Here is a 20,818-nt window from a genome sequence, read left to right on the forward strand (position 1 = left end):
GGGATGGAAGTAGGTGGCGAGATTTATGGAAAATGGGATACGGTTAGGAATAATAAACGGAAAAAGAAACGACAGAGTAAATCGGATGGAAGTGACTCTGACAGGGGATCAACTGTAGAAGAAACGAAGAACAGACGAAAAGCCGAAATGAAAGGATCAAAATAATTGTCAAATCAGCAGAGAAGTATCTAGATGTAAAAGGGTTGCCCTGGGAAACAGTTAGAGATACCCTCAATGAAGAAACACAATCCTCTCAGACATGGGCTGGATCATTTTAATGGCGCTGATCATTCTACAGTGGAATGCAAGGAGTCTAATTAAGAACGGTCAAGAGTTTAAGAAGTATATTGATGATTTAGTAGAAAAAACTAATGTAATATGTATACAGGAGACATGGTTAAAACCACAATTAGATTTTATTATAAAGGGATATAATGTAGTTAGAAGAGACAGAGAACTTGGCAGAGGAGGAGGAGTAGCAACATTTATTCAAAATGGTTTCTTGCCTGGCACAAAATGTAACAGCGTTTACTCACAAGCTGTGGCACTCCAAAGAAAGGAAACTGCTCTATTACTTCAGCTGCAGGCCTCTCCATAATCTGTACTCTTTGGAAAAGATTTCTATTTCAGATAAATAGTGTTCATATCGATATCGGAATTATATCGTATCGACCGAAATTAAGAAATATATCGTGATATCAATTTTGGCCATATCGTCCAGCCCTAGTTTGAAACATCAATCTTAAAAACTGAAGGAAAACTTAAGGAAGACTAAACCAAATACCTCCAGTGAACAAACAGAATCATTATATGACATTATATCCAATGATTCTCATTCTACATTTTGCACTCTGAAATAATAAAGTCAACATGTGTTTCATGTTAAGACAAATTTAATCTGCCTTCGACATACAATTTATTGAACTGAACTTGCCTTTTGTTGTTGACTAAGTCCCTCAGAGTCTGTTTGTCCAGCACACTTCCCTTTGATCCCATGCTTCTTTATTTGCAGGACGATTGATGAGCTAACCAAGGGAATCCTTTCTTTTTAAAATTTGTTTGTAAGGCATTCCAACAAGGTATCCATCCTGTAGATACATTTATATTTTCTTTCAAAATCGATTTCTTTCTGTGTGAGATTTTTTAATGAGCAATTACCTCAATATTTTCACAGTATTAAAATAGCAGCAATATGTGCATACATAAGGTCAAACAACAATTTTGCAATTCAGGTGGAAAGACAGGCAGGTTGTATGCTGCTGGCCAAGGATGGGCAACAAATGAGTCACAGGGTTCTTGTCTGTAAACATGAATACAATGTTAGTTTATAAAATAATGTGAATTAAGTAAGAGAATATAAATAATATGTTTATTGTTATGTATTAAGAAGAATGTTTTCGTTAAAGGGGTTTTTATTTATTTTTTATTTTATGTTTGTTTGGCCCTTTCCCCTCTTTCACCCATCACATATATTGCATAAATCTTGATCCACACTCCAGTCCAGTCGGTGGCGGTAATGCACCTATTAGTTGGTTTGCCAACCGCCAATAAAACACCAAAGAAGAAGAAGAAGTATGCACTGTGTAGTGGGCAGTAAGCAGTACGCTAGTGTGCCATTCCGAACACAGCCAGTGTCTCGTGATGGGGGCGGTTTGGCGTCAGTCTTTCCCTTCTGGAGTCTGACGCACTCCGCCAGCCAATAAGCTCATGTAGCACTTCGGCACCCGAGCCCGCTGTGGAGGCAGGATTTCTTCCAATAAAGATGGCAGATGTTGTCGAAGGAGACGGCACTCGCTCCGCTGGCCCTTCCACGCTTCACTCGGCGGCTCGCAACGGCTCCGGCATGAGCTCGGGAACGTGCGCCGACGGTCTCGTAGCGACCACGGTCACCTCCGGGCCTCGGTTGGTCCGCATCGTCAAGTCGGACTCGGGCTATGGCTTTAACGTCCGCGGGCAAGTAAGCGAAGGAGGGCAACTGAGGAGCATCAACGGCGAACTTTACGCCCCGCTGCAGCACGTCAGCGCCGTGTTACAGGGCGGCGCGGCAGACCGAGCCGGAATCTCAAAGGGCGACCGTATTCTTGAAGTGTAAGTTTATATGTAAATGTTCTATGGACTACATCAAGACGCGCTTAACAGCGCTGCCCGCCTTCACCATCATCCCTTGTTAGACAGAAAGCGGCCAGATTTGGTCTTAAACACCAGAGGCGAGTCAACCGTGTTTTTAAGGCATTTAAAGGCGTCTGAAGAGAGAAAAGACGCTGTAATCCAGTGCAACTGCTAACGTGGCTAATAAGTGAGTTAATGGATATTGGAGTAAGAAGCTGAAAGTTAGCCAGCCTTGTCACTGCAGCACTGCATATCATCTTATTAGTCACGAAAAATGCGATTTATTGTAAAAATGGCATTCAGATGTAATGCAGCTTCCCGAAGACACATGTCCTGGACTGCAGAATGCACTTCTTTACAGCAGGATTTGATATTCTAAGCACATCCCAGGTTGTCATTCAGACATCTAGTATTACAATTATCCCATATCCTTTAGGTTTTTGGAAATCTCTCCTTTTTTAGAAGCTGACTTCATAATTTCAGGGACATCTATTTGCTGACAGAACTGACTTTTTCACAAATGCAGCCTGCTATTTCAGCCTCCCTGATCTTAAAGAGATAGTTACCCAAAAATAAAATGTATGTCATCATGTACCAACCCTCATGTTGTTCCAAACCCAACTTTCGTGGACAACAAAAGGAGATCCTAGCCAGAATGGCATCCTCAATCAATTTGCTTTCATTATATGGAGAGAAAAAAAAAGATGCCTTGAATGGGAGTAGAGACTGTTACATTTAGTCTAACATCTTCTGTTACATTCCTTAGAAGTAAGTCGTATACATTTGGAACAACATGAGGATGAGTAAATGATGACACACTTTTTCATTTCCGGCTGAACTATCCGTTTAACATCCCTTTAACATCTCTTTGCACACAGTGTCTCTGCCTGTCATATGCATCGGTGTATGTCTCTGCGTGAATGGCTGCTTCACTTCCACTAGATAAAGGAGGTTTGTGTTTGGACGCGTTTGTCTTCATTGCAGATTCAGGTCACATACAGCAGTGTGAACAGACAAGCTCTCTCATTCCCTCTCATTTTGCTGTAGCTGACTGTGCACTGTTCTGAGCGATACTGGGTCAAAATCGAAATAAACCGCATTGGACAATTGTGTAAACAATAGCACACACCTTCTGAATGATCGGCACGTCCTTTTTATAACAATGGTGATCTCAAACATTTGCAGCATGATTATGTAACCGCAGACTTGTCTGTGGACTACATTAGGGGATATCTATTAGGAGGAACGTCTGGGTTATATTTGGGTTACGATTTATTACTTGTTGATGTTATTGTGTCTCGAATCTTACTGGAGTGGTTCCGGTTGCATGTTAATATTCACAGGGCACCTCACTGATGCTGGCATTGGTTGCCATGGTGACAAGTGGTTTCCGTGGTGCTGAAGGCGACAGAGCTCAGCATCAGTCACTGTAAACTCAGGACAGAGAGGAGGGCAGAGCTGTGCTCATCTGTCTTAAATCACCAACTCTTTCTGTTTTGCAGGTGTCCCTAAAAACATTCTACCTGCACAGTTTAAATGAAATGCAACGTTTTGCAAAGCACCCTCAGAGACAAGCCCCCTAAACTGAAAGGGCTGGTTAAAAATATAAATTTTTTCATTAATTGATGTCTTCGTTTGATCAATCCTGATATCAATTTTTAAAGTCTAAAGAGCAAACCTTTACACTATGCTTATTTTCAGTGGCTGCATGAAAAGTTACAGTGCTGCAGAGTTCCCTGCCTTCTGCTGATCTAATTTATGCAACTGCACAGTTTGGGTCGTCTTGGTATATTTTTGAATTCATAGTTTTGAAATTTATATAGTTTGCCATCTGCATTTAATGGGTTGCCACAAAACGACTGTGATCCACAAAATATTGGCAAACAACATTTATATTGAGCCTTCCTTGTGTACTAATATGCATAAACAAACATACAACATGACCAGTGCAGCTGATTCACAAGCAAAGACTCTTATCACTCTTTTTAGTGAATCAATAAAGATACATCTCGACCAGCCTGACTCCCAAAATGAATGACTTTTATAAGCCAGTTCTTTTATTCAATAGTTTAGAATGACAAGTTACCCCTTGGAATCAGTTAGAAACTCTGTTCTGTATAATTTAAAGCATTGAGGTGCAGTCATATCAGTGAAATTTTTAGCAAAATTTTGTGGTCAAAATAGGTCCATTGTCTGTTGAGGAGAGTAGCGATGGAAGAACAACTCACATAGAAGTGTTTTTCAAACCAGTCAGCTTTCTGTTGGTAAATGTGGCGAATCTGTGTGACCAACCTGAACGTGTTGCAAAATTTGCATGGGGAAATCTTTAGACCTCACACGGAATTCCCAATTGTTTGGATTTCTGTTGAAATGACTGTATTTCGCCTGCAAAAATTCGGTGAGCAAAAAAAATTCCCATTAAAAAATACCCGAATCCGAATCAAATCGAGTGTTTTTGAATTGGAATTTAATCTGGAAGCCTGTATACCCAGCACTTTAAATCGCTCAGTTCCTTCTCTGTGCTCCCCTGTTAACGTTTTATAAATTATAAATGTACTGTAGATTGTCATGTCAAATATATAATGGAGGGCATAGCTTGTCTGGAAGCAGGTCATCCTGCTCTGTCTCTTGTGTTTAATGGAGTGTCAAAAAGAGGGAGATGGTGTGTGAGGACACATTGTAGGTTGGAGCCACGGTCAAAATGCTTCCATGGGCAACACAAAACTATGATTCAGTGGCATGATATTTACCACTCTTTTATGTACAGTAAGGAGGAAGAGTGAGTGTTTAGTTGATTCAGCTTTTCTTTGAATGGCTGACTGAGAGTGTCTTTGAGTGTCTACGAGAAAGAGAGATAGAGTATGTCAATACACTGCTGAATACTGTTGAGTAACTCTTAAGTACTTTGTTCCAAAGATCTTACTGCAACGTATTTGCTGGAAACTCTTCAGCACATTGGACATCATGTTCAGACAGGGTTTGTTTTCTGCCCTGAATAATCTCTGAAACCTACATAACAGCCAGAATGAAATGTCTTTCCTATTAGCTGTATCAAACACATACACTTACCACATACATCACAGATTTTGAGGTCACACTCAGGTTTTCAGGGCAGAAAATGGAATACTTTGAGTAAGACCAGTTCAGTCATCTCCTGAGAACTCTCTGTTGTAATAAAACCTGACTTTTAGCAGAGCTCAAAAATAAGGATTTTTTTTCTACTAATAAGTTGGGCTAATAGTTCAGATTTTTACAAAAGAAAAGAATGATTTGTTTTATTTTTACCTATGCATTTTTATGCTTGAGATTTATTTATATTTCTATGAATTGTTACCGTTACAGAGTAGAATAGAAATTATATATACATTACATACACTGTACACCTAGTCCTAGACCTACTTTTTTGTTAATGTTTTCGAAAGATGTTATGCTTCACAAGGCTACATTGAATTGATAAAAAATACAGTAAAACAGTAATATTGTGAAATATTAAACAACTATTCTAGTGTAAAATGTAATTTATTCCTGTGATTGCAAAGCTGAATTTTCAGCATCATTACTCTAATCTTCAGTGTCATTTGATCCTTCAGAAATCATTCTGATTTGTTGCTCAAAAATTATTTCTTATTGTTACCATGTTGACAACAGTTGCTGCTTTTTTCAGAATTCTTTGATAAATGCAGATTTGGTTTGTAGTTTTCAACACTTTCTTACTGATGCTTTCAAAATGATCACTGGTAATTTTTGCAAGTTTGGAAAGAAAAAAAACACATCTACAGGTGCATCTCAATAAATTAGAATGTCGTGGAAAAGTTCATTTATTTCAGTAATTCAACTCAAATTGTGAAACTCGTGTATTAAATAAGAAGCAACGTCTGCTGCTGCTGCCTTACCTTTGAGAGACAACTGACGAGTGATCACTGAAGCAGCTCCAGTTAGCAAGCGTTTTTGGAGTGAGAGTGAATTCTGCATTGATTGGTCGGACTCATGACTCCCAACAAATCAGATGAGCGGTGGGCGGAGACTGCAAGCTAGATAAATACCATTGCAGCAAGAAAACCAAACATTTCAATCTGCAAGGCAAAAAAGGCTTGTACAGGATCAATAAATGTAAAATATTAAGTGGAATCACACCACTGGCTTGAAAGGACAAGTATCTGTTCTGTCAACTGGCCCGAAACATGCTCACACATGGCCATGGGCCAGCGGGCCATCCTTATTGTGGAGCCCTGAAAAGATTAGACCAGAAAATAGGAGCTCCAGGAACTCCACCAAAGTAGTGGTTCAGGATTAGGAGATATCTGATCTGACATTAACCCTCTAAAATTGAATGGAAACACAAGACTTATAGCATTAACCGTTTAACGTCACACTGTAATTGGCTGTGAGTACAAGTTTAATTCTGTAACCAGATCCTTCTTTCCTTCCATCTGCAGAAATGGGGTGAATGTGGAAGGGGCCACTCATAAGCAGGTGGTAGATCTCATCCGAGCAGGAGAGAAAGAGTTAGTCTTGGCCGTCCTGTCGGTTCCTCAGCCAGAGACGGACAGCCTTGATCCCGGGGACGATGGCTCATCTCAGTCCTGCTATGACTACAGCGACAAGCAGGCCGTGCCCATCTCCGTGCCCACCTATAAACATGTGGAACAGAATGGAGAGAAGTTTGTAGTGAGTGTTTTATCTGCTCTGGCCACTTATGCTTCTGTTTGGTTTGATACTTTTCTCCAGATGATTTCAGGGTTAGTTTTGACAACATTGCGTGTTTGTGTTAGGTCTACAACGTGTACATGGCAGGCAGGCAGTTGTGCTCAAAGCGTTATCGGGAGTTTGTCATCTTGCATCAGAATCTGAAGAGGGAATTTGCCAACTTTGCGTTTCCCAAGCTGCCGGGGAAATGGCCTTTCTCCCTGTCTGAGCAACAGCTAGACGCTCGCAGACGAGGGCTGGAGGAGTACTTGGAGAAAGGTAAGAGAAGACAACAAAGGAAGGGGCCGTGAGATGAAAATCTAGAAAATAACTGTTTACAGATGTTTCCAACATTCTCTCTCTGTGTTTCTCTGCCTTTCCCTCTTGATCTCACCAGTGTGTTCTGTTCGGGTAATCGGAGAGAGCGACATCATGCAGGAGTTTTTGTCTGAGACTGATGAGGTAAGGTTTTGTGTATATTACTCTGTCAAGATATCAGATATTCATTAAACGATTAGGCTATCAAAGGCAAAAGTATTCGCAATAATGATATTATTTTAATATTTATAGAAAATTTTGGGAAAAGTAATCACACCTATAATATGAGTGTAGTGAAGCAGAGAGAGAGTTTGTAACCATAAACCGTATAAAGAGTACAAAAAGAACAATGTTGATATTTTTTTACATAATCAAAGAAACTTCTATGTTTGCTTTCTTCTGTCATTGCCTGTGATTTTGTGTGACAGAAGTAGCTACATGCTGCTTCATTGTCTTTTTTCTGTTTTATAATGGGTGACAACAGGTATTAAACTGCAATACTGCCACCTACTATGTTGGAGTGTCAACCAGATAATTACTAGCACCATATTATTTATGATATTATCATATGTGTACTTTTGACATGGTATCAATATTTTTTTAAATATCACTGTTATCATCAATACTGGTGTATGAAGACTAGGGTTGGGTACCGTTCACATTTTAACCGGTACGGTACCGGTTTCGGTACCTGAATTTCGGTGCCGGTACCTAACGGTACCTTTTTTCGGCACTTTACTCTCTGTGTAATTACAAAAACATTTATTTCAGTGAAAAAATAATTCCAAAAGTCTCAATTTCAACATTTTGAACAATAGGGCCCTACAAACTTTTTCTTTTTTTCTTTACTTTTTACTTTTTCTTCTTGTTTAAATTTTTCTGAAAATCAAATGAAGGCATTAAACATTTATTTTAAATCAAATTAAAATAAAACCCTTTTATTTATTGGCAAACAAACTGAGGTTTACTGTTGAAATTAATACATGGAAGAAAAATTGTGTGAATATTCTTTTAAAACATTTTTTTAATAGGCTAATAATTTTATAATTTTTTTCTACAGCTAAGTGATTAATCTGGTTGTAATATTTATTTTTTATCATTTAATTGTTTTATTTAAATTTGATAGAAAATGTAATATTTAAAGATGTACATTATACTTTACAAAAGTAATACAAGAGTAATATATTTCTGTTACATGTTAAACTGTACTTTTATTTTGACAGGTGGCCATCAAGTTTCTGTGTGTATACAGTATGATGATGCTAGTTTTCTCAAATTAAATGGTAAAATTCTCGCGAAGTGACTCTCTCAGCAGCTCTGGAAATTAAGTTTTTGTCTTCATGCCGTCATATAGAGAGGCCGAAAATCACCGCGAGCGTCACGCGTGCTTCAGTATTTGTGTAGTAAACAAAACCGCGTTTCCGCCATTCATACATACAGAGGCAAGCGGAACATGTAGGATTCATATTTAAACCATCTTTTTGCATTTTAATATTCACAGACACTAGTTCATATCGCGATTCGAATTAAGTGGCAGACAGTGGCTACTTTTGATTTATTCGTCCAAAATTGACGAATTCCGTGGCATTCCGCGCTATAGAATAAATTATGTTTTTATGAATGGACTCCACGATCCCGTCCGCGTTTTCGCAGAAACCATATGGCCCTAGAAATGTAACCACACTTTAGAACATTTCGGCTTGCCCTGCGTGTTGTTTGAACGAGTTGCAGGGGTGACCTCACGTCACAGGGTCTCTCTTTCTCTCTCTGTAGCGTATGCGCCCAGATGCGTTCTCAGGTACCGAAATTTGGCACCGATTGATTTAACGTGAATCGGTACTCGGCAGTACCGACGCAATTCGGTCGGTACCCTTAAAAGTACCAAGTTCGGTACCCAACCCTAATCAAGACACCCCAACTGTATATGTGACACATCACATGTATAATAGGAGAACAGTGCCTTTCCTACTAATATTTATCTACAGATCTATCCAAAGATTGCCATTAGGGTCATCTGATCTTAAAAAAAGTAGTATGAAGGATGGCAGGGCTGTTTGGTATGTTTTGGTTGCGCTCAAAGGGTGATTGCAAGCAGAAACAGGAAGTATCAGTGTACCATGGGCAATGTCTGTTGCAGTTCATCCTCAGTAATCACATGACCACTCTGTCTGGGCATGCAGGGTTTGCCCTCTGAGACAGGGTGGCCAGGCCTGATTTTAAGCATATTAGGATGATAAAAATGCTTCATGCCCTGCTTTATTCTATTCCATGTATTTGTGCCATTATTGACTAACGGGCTAACAGAGCGCTGCAGTGGTTATTTTTTGTAGGCCAACCCAGAAGTTAGCATCACCCTGGTTCCCTCAAAAAAAAAAAAAACAATAGGATTTTTCCATTGACTTTTGGATTATTACAGAAAATAAGCACAGTGACCAACAAAAGTTTATGATTCTTACATGTTTTCTTCATCATGATGATTTTCACAAATGAGCATAACTTAAGAATTTTAAAGCCTAAATATAATCAAAGCACACACTAAAGACAGCTAAATGAGTACAAGTAAATGTACTTGGACAAAGAGAAGGAGACTGTAGACCTGCTTTAGCTTGATTATAACTGCACATGTAAACAAAAAAAGGTCCACGCTTACAGCATTGCATTCTCACTTGACTCAAAAAATGATTGATTCAATCAAAGAATGTCACAAGTCACAAAGACCCATCAAAGACAAAGTTTGATGGGTCAGTTAGCATTGAAAATGTGCCTTTAAAGGGTTAGTTCACCCAAAAATGAAAATTAGCCCATAAATTACTCACCCCCAAGTCATCCTAGGTGTATATGACTTTCTTCTTTCAGACGAATCCAGTCGGAGTTATATTAAAAATTGTTTTTGATCTTTCAAGCTGTTTCATGGCACTCAGTGGGTGTTGCATGCATCAGTTCAAAAGCACTTAATTAAAATGCGCCCATCCATAAAAAAAAAAGTGTCTCACACGGCTCCCGGGGGTGAACAAAGGCCTTCTGTAGCGAATCGATGCATTTTTGTAAGAAAAATACCTCGTTTTGTACTTCTAATTAGTACCGTTGTTTTGTTTTGATCTCTCCGCTGCGTTTCCGCGTGCGTCACTTCTGAGCGGCGCATGCGCAAAGCCGACCTCCATACGTCATCCGCCCGGAACTACTTCCAGTGTACAACAGTGCGCACAAGCTACATTAAAGTGATTATTACGTTTTGAATATAGATATTTTTCTTGCAAAAACGCATCGATTCGCTACAGAAGGCCTTTGTTCACCCCCCGGAGCCGTGTGAGACACTTTTTTTTAATGGATGGGCGCATTTTAATTAAGTGCTTTTGAACTGATGCATGCAACACCCGCTGAGTGCCATGAAACAGCTTGAAAGATCAAAAACAATTTTTAATATAACTCCGACTGGATTCGTCTGAAAGAAGAAAGTCATATACACCTAGGATGACTTGAGGGTGAGTAATTTATAGGCTAATTTTCATTTTTGGGTGAACTAACCCTTTAACACACGGTAGTAAAGAAGACAAACTGATGTGCAGCCACAGAGAAAATATCATACATCACAATTCATTCAACTAAAGACTATTCAGCTCAATTCAGTTCAACTGTTATGTTCACCTTGAATGCAGACTGTTTATTGTATTACAGTGTAAAAATGTAATGTATTTAAATGGGAAACACAGAGGAACAGTTGATTATCAAGTTGATTATTACCCTTAAAGCAATGGTTCTCAACCTGGGGGCCAAGACCCAGTAGGAGACTTAAGCACACTTGCAAGGGAGGCAACAACTTGCAACAACAGTACATACATACAATGTATATTTTATGTGCACACACATACATAAATAACTGTAATTACAGATTCATTGGTAATAAGATATAGGATGTAAAACATGAATAACTATGGGGTTATGGAATTTAATTACTTTAATATATTGCTATGTATATTTTATTACATTCTATTTTTGTAAAAAAAAAAAATAGCAGAAGTATCCGAGATCTAAGTAGCAAGCTGCAGGCAATAATAGAACTTTGGGGGTAAAAAAAAGAAAGAAAGAAAAAGACATTGAAGTATGAAATATGAAAATGAAATTGCATGAAATCTGAAAAAAAAATTAATAAAATGAAATTTCAGGTCTCGAAAACTGTACAGTATGTCTTTCCAAAACAGATGGACCTGGTTTTATATCTATCTGGTTACATTTGGTTAAAATTAAATGGATTCTATGAAATTGTGTTTAACCAGTAAGAAAAGCAGCATTTGAAAATGTGGCAGTCATGATGTTATTTGTATACCCATTTGCATGTTTCATTGCTCTGCTGTAAGTGTGAGGCTGTACCTGTCAGGGTGTTTCTCAAGTACACGGTGGACAAGCAGCCTGAAGCGCTGCTCTGTCTGTTTGGACTGTATTTTTAGGTCTCTCTCTCATTCCTCCTAGAATTATAATGGTGTTTCTGATGTGGAGCTAAGGATAGCCATGCCAGACAAAACTACAGTTACGGTCCGGGTGCGAAAGAATTGCACAACAGACCAGGTCTACCAGGTACAGCATTTAATCCTGCAACATTTTATTTAAAATACAACAGTTTCATACATTGCATTCTTCCACCTGTCTTTTTCAGGCTGTCGTTACAAAAATTGGGATGGACAGCATTACTGCAAGTTATTTTGCTCTGTTTGAAGTCATTAACCACTCCTTTGGTAAGAGTTTGCTTCTTTTTCCAGTATGACAGTCTTTTATGCCTGTTTAGTAATAACTACTGTGTTTAGTTAGTAACAAGTGGTGTAATGGTTCAGACTTCTTAATTTTGGTTAATACAAATATTTTAATGCCATAATCAGCTGATTCCAATCTGATTGTTAATATTTTTTAAAGAGCACATTGTACCGCATTTAAAGGGATCGTTTCCCCCAAAATGTAAATTCTGTCATAATTTACTCACCCTCTAGTTGTTCCAAACCTGTATTACTTACTTTCTTCTGCTGAACACAGAGGAAGATATTTTGAAGTATTTTGGTAACCAAATAGTTTCTGGTCCCGTTGACCTCCATACCAGGAACTGTTTGGTTACACACATTCTTCAAAATATCTTCTTTTGTGTTCAGCAGAAGAAAGAAATTAATAGAGCTTTGGAACAATTAGAGGGTGAGTAAATGATGACTGAATTTTCATTTTGGGGTGAACAATCCATTTAATATTCATATTTTTAAATGCATCCTAAGTCATGATATGCAATTTTACCCCTAGTAGAACTGCTTCTGTCACTGAGTGAAATTAATTGGGTATGTTTTATAGTTTGTTTGTTTGTTTGTGTGTTATTTTTTTTAATATAATGACTAGGATTTTTATGGAAACCAATTTTTCACAATTGCTACCTTTTGTTTCTCAAAATTTAAATGGTTCTTCTTTTAAAATCTATTTCACAATTACCTTGTTATTCTGAGGCAGTTTTTATAGATTTTTTAAAAACTTACATGTATTTAAATCAAATACACAGGACACACGAGTACTTCACTTTCTCTTGTCTGTACTCTGTATGTGTGGGGTTTGAGAGCTCACGGGCTGTTGAATTATACAAGCCTCTTTGTTTACTAAATCTTCTTATCCAGTCACTTAATGAAGGCAAAATGTGCACGACCCTTATGTGCATGTGTGGTTTTCGTGTGTGTGTGTGTGTGGCAGTAATTCATGCTAACAAATCTTTAAAGCCCCATCCACATTTAATTTTTATTTGATGTATCTCACAAAATTGCTGTAGTAGAATTTGTAATTGCCCCCCAAATTATCCCATCAGTTAGTTTGTGTGTGTATAGTATAGTTTGTGGGTGCTGTGTATTTAGCATTTTATTTAAAATGTAATAGAGCAGCTTTCAATATGTTTAACCTGTATGTGTCAACGCGTGTGCTTAAGTAGCAGAGTCTTGTTACCAAAGAGAGCTCAATATTTGTGGATACAAACGTATGTTCTCCTAACATGAATGCGTTTTATATTTCATATATACATGATTGCTCAAAAGTTGTCGGTAAGATTTCCTTAAAGTCTGTAATATAGTTTGTAGGTGCTGTGTATTTAGCATTTTATTTAAAATTTAATAGAGCAGCTTTCAATATGTTTAACCTGTATGTGTCAACGCGTGTGCTTAAGTAGCAGAGTCTTGTTACCAAAGTGAGCTCAATATTTGTGGATACAAACGTATGTTCTCCTAACATGAATGCGTTTTATATTTCATATATACATGATTGCTCAAAAGTTGTCGGTAAGATTTCCTTAAAGTCTGTAAAAGAAGTCTATAATACTCACCAAGGCTACATTTTTTTTTTTTTTTTTTTACAATTTATTTCTTAATTTTTTTATGTTATAGCAAAGCTGAATTTTCAGCATCATTACTCCAGTCTTCAGTGTCACATGATCCTTTAGAAATCATTCTAATATGCTGATTTGGTGCTCAAGAACATTTATTATTTTTTATCTATGTTGAAAACTGATGTGCTGCCTAATATTTTTTTGTGGAAAACGTGATCCATTTTTTTCAGGGTTCTTTGAATAAAAAGTTCAACAAACTGCATTTATTTGAATTAGAAATCTTTTGAAACCATGTAAATTCTTTACTGTGATATTTGGTTAATTTAATGCACCTCCTTGCTGAATAAAAGTATACATTTTCCTTAAAACTATACAGTATCTATTAAATCTAAATATATAATATTCATGATATAAAGTGAAATATAATGATGAATAAAGTACATAATAAAGTCTTCCTATAAATACTCTGACTCTTCATCTTTTACACTTTCTCGTTGTCCCTGTTTCTTACTGCTTATCTACATCTATATCTCCGTCTCTCTCGATCTCTTAGCACGCAAGCTGGCCCCTAATGAGTTCCCACATAAGCTCTATGTGCAGAACTATACATCTGCCATCCCAGGCACCTGCCTCGCGCTTCGCAAGTGGCTCTTCACCACGGAAGAAGAGATTCTGCTCAACGACAATGAGCTGGCCATCAACTATTGCTTTCATCAGGTCTGCATACGTGTGTGTTTTCAAGCAAATGTATGTTTGTGGCAGTGTGCTTTCAATCTGTACTGCTGTATGTTTACTTGTGTCCTCTCTCAGGCTCTGGATGATGTGAAAAAGGGATTCATCAAAGTGGGAGAGAAGTCCTACCAGCTCCAAAAGCTCACTGAACAGAGGAAAATGACCATGGTCAGTCTCCAAACAATGCAGATTCACAGTTATAGGAAGTAGTGGAGGTCTGGGGGTTAAAGGCATAGTTCATCAAAAAATGAAAACTCTGTCATCATTTACTTACCATCATGTCCTTCCAAACCGGTGTGCTGTCATGTTTTCTGGGGAAAACAAAAGGAAAGTTTTGAATCTTAAATTAAATATCAAATATAGCAGGTTTGACATAATGAAGTTTGATTTGAACATCTGATTTAAGAGTGAATGTTAACTTAAATTATGGCCTGTTTATCACATGAATCTATCGTATGGATTTAGAAGACTTTAAATACAGAACATGAGTAGTCGTGTGGACTACTTTTTTGGTTCCATAGAAAAAAAATAGGAAATTTGGAATTACATTAAAGTGAGTAAATGACTGAATTTTACATTTTCTGTGAATTTTTCCTCTGAAGAGGCTTGGGGGAAGGAAAAGGATACATGATATATAGGTTATCAGCATATATTATTGTTCGATTAGATTATTTTAATTATTATTATTATTTTAATTTGGATATTTAATTGTTAATGCTCATTTCCTGTTTTACATTTTGTTTACTTTTGTCATCGTGTAGCGCTCTCTTAATACATTTAGTGTTTAATTTAGTGTATACAATTATACATGTAGTGTATAATTTTAATACTGCCCACATGTAATGTAAATATACACTACCGTTCAAAAGTATGCGATCAGCAAGTTTTTTTTTTGTTGTTGAGAAATTCATCTTTTTATTAATCACGGTTGCATTAAATGGTCTAAAGCGACAGTAAAGACATTTGTTATAAAATATAAAATATTTCTAATTCGCATAGATTCTGTTCTTTTGGACATGGTTTCCACAAAAAATATTAAGCAACAACTTTTTTAACATTCATAATAATAAGAAATGTTAAATCAGCATATTAGAATGATTTCTGAAGGATCATCACTGAAGACTGGAGTAATGCTGAAAATTCAGCTTTGCATCACAGGAATAAAATATTTTTAAATAAATTAATATACAAAAAAGTTATTTTAAATGGTAATCTTTTTTGACGGTATTACTGGTTTTACTGTATTTTTTATTTCAAAAATGCAATCTTGGTGAGCATGAGAGACTTTTTCAAAAACATTAAAATGTCGTACCAACCCCAAACTTTTGAACAGTAGCGTATTAATAAATTGTATTGGATATCATAACACATTGTGCAGTACATCTCTAACTGAAAAGTGACAGAATCCTAATGCAAGTGCTTCCTGTACCCTCTCCCTCTGCAGTATTTAAGTATTCTGAGGACTTGTGAGGGCTACAATGAGATCACTTTCCCACACTGCTCCTGTGACTCGCGTAGGAAAGGTCACGTCGTTACGGCGATAAGCATCCGCCACTTTAAACTCCATGCGTGCACAGAGGATGGCACTCTAGAGGTGAATGTGTTTACTTTGGAGTAAAAAGTTGCTTATTAGGTGTAATGATTGTAGTAGATGTTGTTGATGCTTCTTACTTTAATAAATTAGAAAAACAGTTCAGATGATAATTTTACATTTCTAAATGATTTGCCCATTCTGTCGTTACAGAATCAGGTGATAGCTTTTGAATGGTCGGAGATGCAGAGATGGGACACGGATGAAGAGGGAATGGCTTTCTGTTTTGAGTACGCACGAGGCGAGAAGAAACCTCGCTGGGTCAAAATCTTCACTCCGTATGTGAGTCCCGAACGAGTTCCATGTGGTCTTGCATCATGCACAAGGCTCTACAGTTAGGACTGTCTCGCCATGAAAGTTTATCATTTGCATATATTTTTAAATCTTTCCATTTTAAACATTCATAATTTTACATATTTAAACATTGAGCCCTGGCGCTAAAAATGTCTTTCCCTTTCTAGGTCAACTACATGCACGAGTGCTTCGAGAGAGTCTTTTGTGAGCTCAAATGGAGAAAAGAGGTGGGTACTTCAGGTCTGAGTAACAGTCTGCTTGCTCTTTTTGCTTTTATTGATTGATATATTTTTGTCAGGTTGAAGAGGAGGCCACGGACAAGGACAATAAGAACTGCAGTAAAGATGGTATGTGCGGTAAGGTAAGGCTCTGCCAGCCTCCAGTTTGAATTGTGGACATTAATGTCTATCCATAATGTGTGCTGTGTTCCCATCTCTCTTTGACAGAATATCTTCCAACTGTTGAGACACAGAAGGGATGGAGGCACATGAACGAAGAGATCATCTCCTCATGAATTCTCAGATACACACACACACGTACACTAAAAGCTGCATACAGAGACTCCGAAAACATTTCAAACCAGTCCCATATGCTCACATGTACTCCACGACTGATACACACTTACTGAAATAGGAAGATACGAAGCAGGAAATGACACAACCACAGTACAACGATCAAAATATGGAACTACAAGAGACTTTTAGAGACTTACGCCATCATTTCACTGGACTGGACAGAATTATGTTGGACACACTGACACTGAAAGACTGTGATGCTCCATTGGACAGACATGGTGAAGTGATGTCTGATGAACACATTCATGTCATGTGACTGGTCACAAGACGCAGTCTTCAGATGCAGACAACTGAGAGACTGAGCTGTGCTTCTGCGGAGTGTGTCAATTTAAAGACATGGAAAGGTCGGTGGTCTGACTAATGCATCATCCTGACACTAACACATGCACCTGTGAGGGCAGGGATGCTCTTTCAGAATGTATCAATTCAACAAGAAAAAGAATATACAAAAAAAGCAAAAACCATTACTACATTTTCCACTTGGACAATCAGAGTGAGAGAGGGAAAGAGAAAACAAGCCTTTTCTAGCGAGTAGAAACAAGGGCAAGAGAGACAGATCAATACTTTCCATGCTTTTCCACACTAATTTGTCTCTTACCTCACTATTGCCACTGTGTTGGTAGTAGGTTTGTACAGATTTTTAGCCCTTTAGCTGAACTGAGGTTTTTAATTTAATTTTTTTGTGTGTGCTCTCATCTGTCTTTTATTCTCCAAAGCAGTATTTGATCGCATTAGCCATTGCCAGGCCCAGATGGAATTTCTGTGCTGATTTTATTGGAAATTTCTGCTGGTAAAATGTGCTACAATTGGTCAATGACGTGATGCACTTTTTAAAATTCTATTATTTATTCAAAATATGTTAAAAATGCATTCCGATTTAAAATCATTTTTGGGGTTTCGTTCAGGTTGTAAAATGTCATGTGGTGCAACTGCTTCCTAAACAATGATAATTCATAATATTTGTAAAAATAATACTTTTCACTTTTGAAGAAATATATAAAACTTTTTAAAACATTTGATTTATTTATTTAGTTATTTTAAAATAGCGCCATGTCTCGTGAAAGGCTTTTTACCGTTCCGACACAGTATTTGAAGGCCCCTAGTATTAGTTTTACTATATGCTAGTATTACTAGTATTATTATTAAATTGCTGTTGATATGCTTTGCTGTAATTATTACAAAGCTGCTAGTTTTCAAACTGTTATTAATTGAGAGTCAGTATATGAAATGAATTAGCCACGGTTGTTTTTGTGATTCCAAAAGTTTCAAGAACTGTGTGGACTTAAATGGGGGGAAAAAATATTATTATAAATAAATATTAATAAAATAAAAAAAATTTTTTTTTTTTTACTAAGATTATTTTAATAGAACTATAAATGAAATAATTTTAAGTCATCCTGAGGCCACGTTAGAAGTTTGTGAAGGTGGGCCCCAGACCTCTGCTTGAGAACCACTGACATACATGGTTTTCAATACCATATTAAACCAACATTAATATATAAAAAGTGTGTTTTTAAAAATTGAAAACTATCTTTTTTAATGGGCGCTCTTGCATGTCAATGACCCAAACACTGCTGAGGGTAACTTTACTAGTAGCTAAATGTATGATCAAATTAGACATTATTTGTACAATGTTTAAAGTGAACTCTCAAGGGCTGGGGAATATGATAATCTTGTGAATTATGTGTGTTGTGAATCTGCTGAGACTCTGTGTGGGTCTGGCCATGGCTGTAGAACACCTGCCCACTGATCATCTGTAACAGTGCTGTATGGGTGTTCGCTCTGCTCATATATGACTTGAGTTGTGTTAACAGTGTTATAAATGTGAAGCACTGAATTGGAAAACCAGCAGTGTTAGATATGTGTGGATATTGGGCTGCTTATTTTATGAGTTTCAGGATGCCATGCCTTCATCCGGCAGTAGGTGGCTCTGACTTCACAGGAAGCGGTCTGCATCAAACCACATGTGAGTGTGTTTATCCTTTGACTTTTTTTTCAGTGTTACTTATTGTAGCGCAGGCGCATACAAACCTGTCACTTCAGACCAGTCATGACATGTTTTGCACTTTTTAAATGATGTGTGATGTGTGTTAAAGACTGACAGCATGCCATTTCTGTCCTGCACTGTTCCATTATGTTTCTCTGTCATCGCATTCATTGACTTTAAAGGGATATTTTGGTTTTAATACAAGATGAGCTCAGTTGACAGCACTTTTGCCATAAAGACGATTACCACCAAAAGTATAAAAAAATATAAAATTGGGTTACAGTGAGGCACTTGTAATGGAAGCAATTGAAGTAAACATTAAAATACTGTTTTAATAGTACAGACACAAGACACAAACAATATAATTATTGACAAATTTTATTGTCAAATCACATAATTTTCTGTTGTTTTGAAGCTATGACAATTTCTAAACCCTGAAATGATTGACACAAACAACTTCTCAGCAAGTTTTACCAAAATACTGTTGTTGTTGTTTTTAAAAAAATAATATGTTTCATATTTCTGCTTTTAAATCCTCCCAAAATTGGCCCCACGTAAACTTTGATTTTGCTTTTTTCTTCTTTTTGAAATAAAAATGAGGGGAAAAAACAAAAGGGCAAATCAAAAATATTTAACTTGTATTGAACCTGGATTCTTCCATTTAATAGACAAACTGAGTGAGCGGGCGATTATGAACAGAACGATCAGCGGATTTGCTTGTGTTGGATTACCACAGCTGTCTTATATAACCGTTATGCTGGTTATCATGGGATTTCACAGATTCATGCAGCCTTTGCATAAGCATACGGTTCAAATCTCTCTTCTTTCTTGTCAGATGGTTTGTCATAGACTTTAAGATGAGACTTTTACCTTTGTCTGTGTGGATCTCTCCCCCTCTCTCATTCTTTACTCTTATTCTCTCCGTTCGTTTGCTCTGGTTGTCTTTCTCTATTGACTGATACTTTAATTTATTTGAATATGAAACTCAACCACAAATATCTCTGTACAGTATTTTCAGCGGTGTGAGTTTTTGAGTAACCTTTTCAAAAAATAAGGCACAAATACATTTATAAAGTGACTCTGAGGTGTAGTATAAACTGAAATAAGCAATGGGGCACATACTGCAAATTAAACAAAGCAAGATAAACAGGATACCTGGAAGAAGTTTTGAAACCGACATCTTAAGCTGACATGACTTCATGTAAAAGCAAAATGTTTGGTCATAGCATTATAAAATGTAACATATTCTTTTAAATAAATTGATTTATTGACTCAACGGTTCTGTCTGTGTGAGGATATATTTTTTAACCCTTTGGTGGCCTCTCAGTGAGATATGGCTTTTCTGAACCAGTGACCGTCATTATCAGAGTTGGAGGAGAATAATTCAAGTACATCAAAAAGATGTGGGCACAAGGTGCCAGCGCGTAAATAATTTAGCAGCCATATAAATTGTGAATGGGATTAGTAACAGTAGTTGTTGCTCTCTGTGGGTCATATTACTGACCTTCACCCTAGTGATTTTTTTTAGGCACTTAACAATTAAAGAACAAATGGGGCTTGAAATGCAAGACTGCTTGTGTCACTTCAGTTCAGTGTGAGTGTCAGGTCTAGTATGGGTTGTACTGCCTTTGCCAGCTGAGGAAGTTCAACCTGCCAACGAAACCTGCTGTACGGGTGGGTCTGTTAAGTAATAACTGAGTCTGTCATGTACACCTTTATAAATGGCTGGTTAGGTTTGCTCACCAAATCAGACAAAAGAACTCCGTCTGGATATACACCTCCAGAGCAGAGGGTTCTGCTCATTCACCTGCAAGGTACCCCGTCCTACTATTTAAAAGGCAGCTTTATAGATGTATTATGTATTTAAATCAAGATGTATTTATTTCAAAATATATTTATAAATATATATTTATGAAAAAATTATGTAGTTATTTATTTAAACTTCTAATTGCATCTAATTTATTTATTTTAATCATTTAAATTTTTTATTTTAACAATGTTTTGTTTGTTATTTTCAAAACCAAATTGGATGTATTTATTTAAATCGATTTCAAATTCATTTATTAATCAAATATATTATATATTTAGTTAGTTGGTTCAATCTTTTTAATCTTGTGGTTATTTATTTATTTAACATTTTTACACTTTATTACACTTATATTATATTATATTATTCATTCACATTTAAATTT

General features: G+C 36.9%; 1 protein-coding gene across 2 annotated transcripts; it reads left to right on the top strand.

Moving 5' to 3' along the window:
- The first annotated feature begins 1,603 nt into the window (after positions 1-1,603).
- On the top strand, positions 1,604-17,065 carry LOC107723541 (sorting nexin-27-like). 2 transcript variants are annotated; one of them, XM_016532225.1, is made up of 13 exons: positions 1,604-2,088; positions 6,546-6,777; positions 6,882-7,074; positions 7,193-7,257; positions 11,581-11,685; positions 11,765-11,843; positions 14,001-14,164; positions 14,258-14,347; positions 15,624-15,773; positions 15,924-16,052; positions 16,232-16,291; positions 16,363-16,425; positions 16,511-17,065. In XM_016532225.1, exons 1-13 carry the CDS (start codon positions 1,763-1,765, stop codon positions 16,553-16,555), a joined length of 1,701 nt encoding a protein of 566 aa, XP_016387711.1. In that variant the 5' UTR covers positions 1,604-1,762; the 3' UTR covers positions 16,556-17,065. The 2 variants fall into 2 exon arrangements, with proteins under 2 accessions (XP_016387711.1, XP_016387710.1); XM_016532224.1 differs by having other exon boundaries at positions 16,363-16,411.
- Positions 17,066-20,818: the final 3,753 nt, after the last annotated feature.

This window comes from Sinocyclocheilus rhinocerous, unplaced genomic scaffold (assembly GCF_001515625.1).
Source record: "Sinocyclocheilus rhinocerous isolate Xijiao unplaced genomic scaffold, SAMN03320098_v1.1 scaffold241, whole genome shotgun sequence".
NCBI lineage: Eukaryota > Metazoa > Chordata > Actinopteri > Cypriniformes > Cyprinidae > Sinocyclocheilus > Sinocyclocheilus rhinocerous.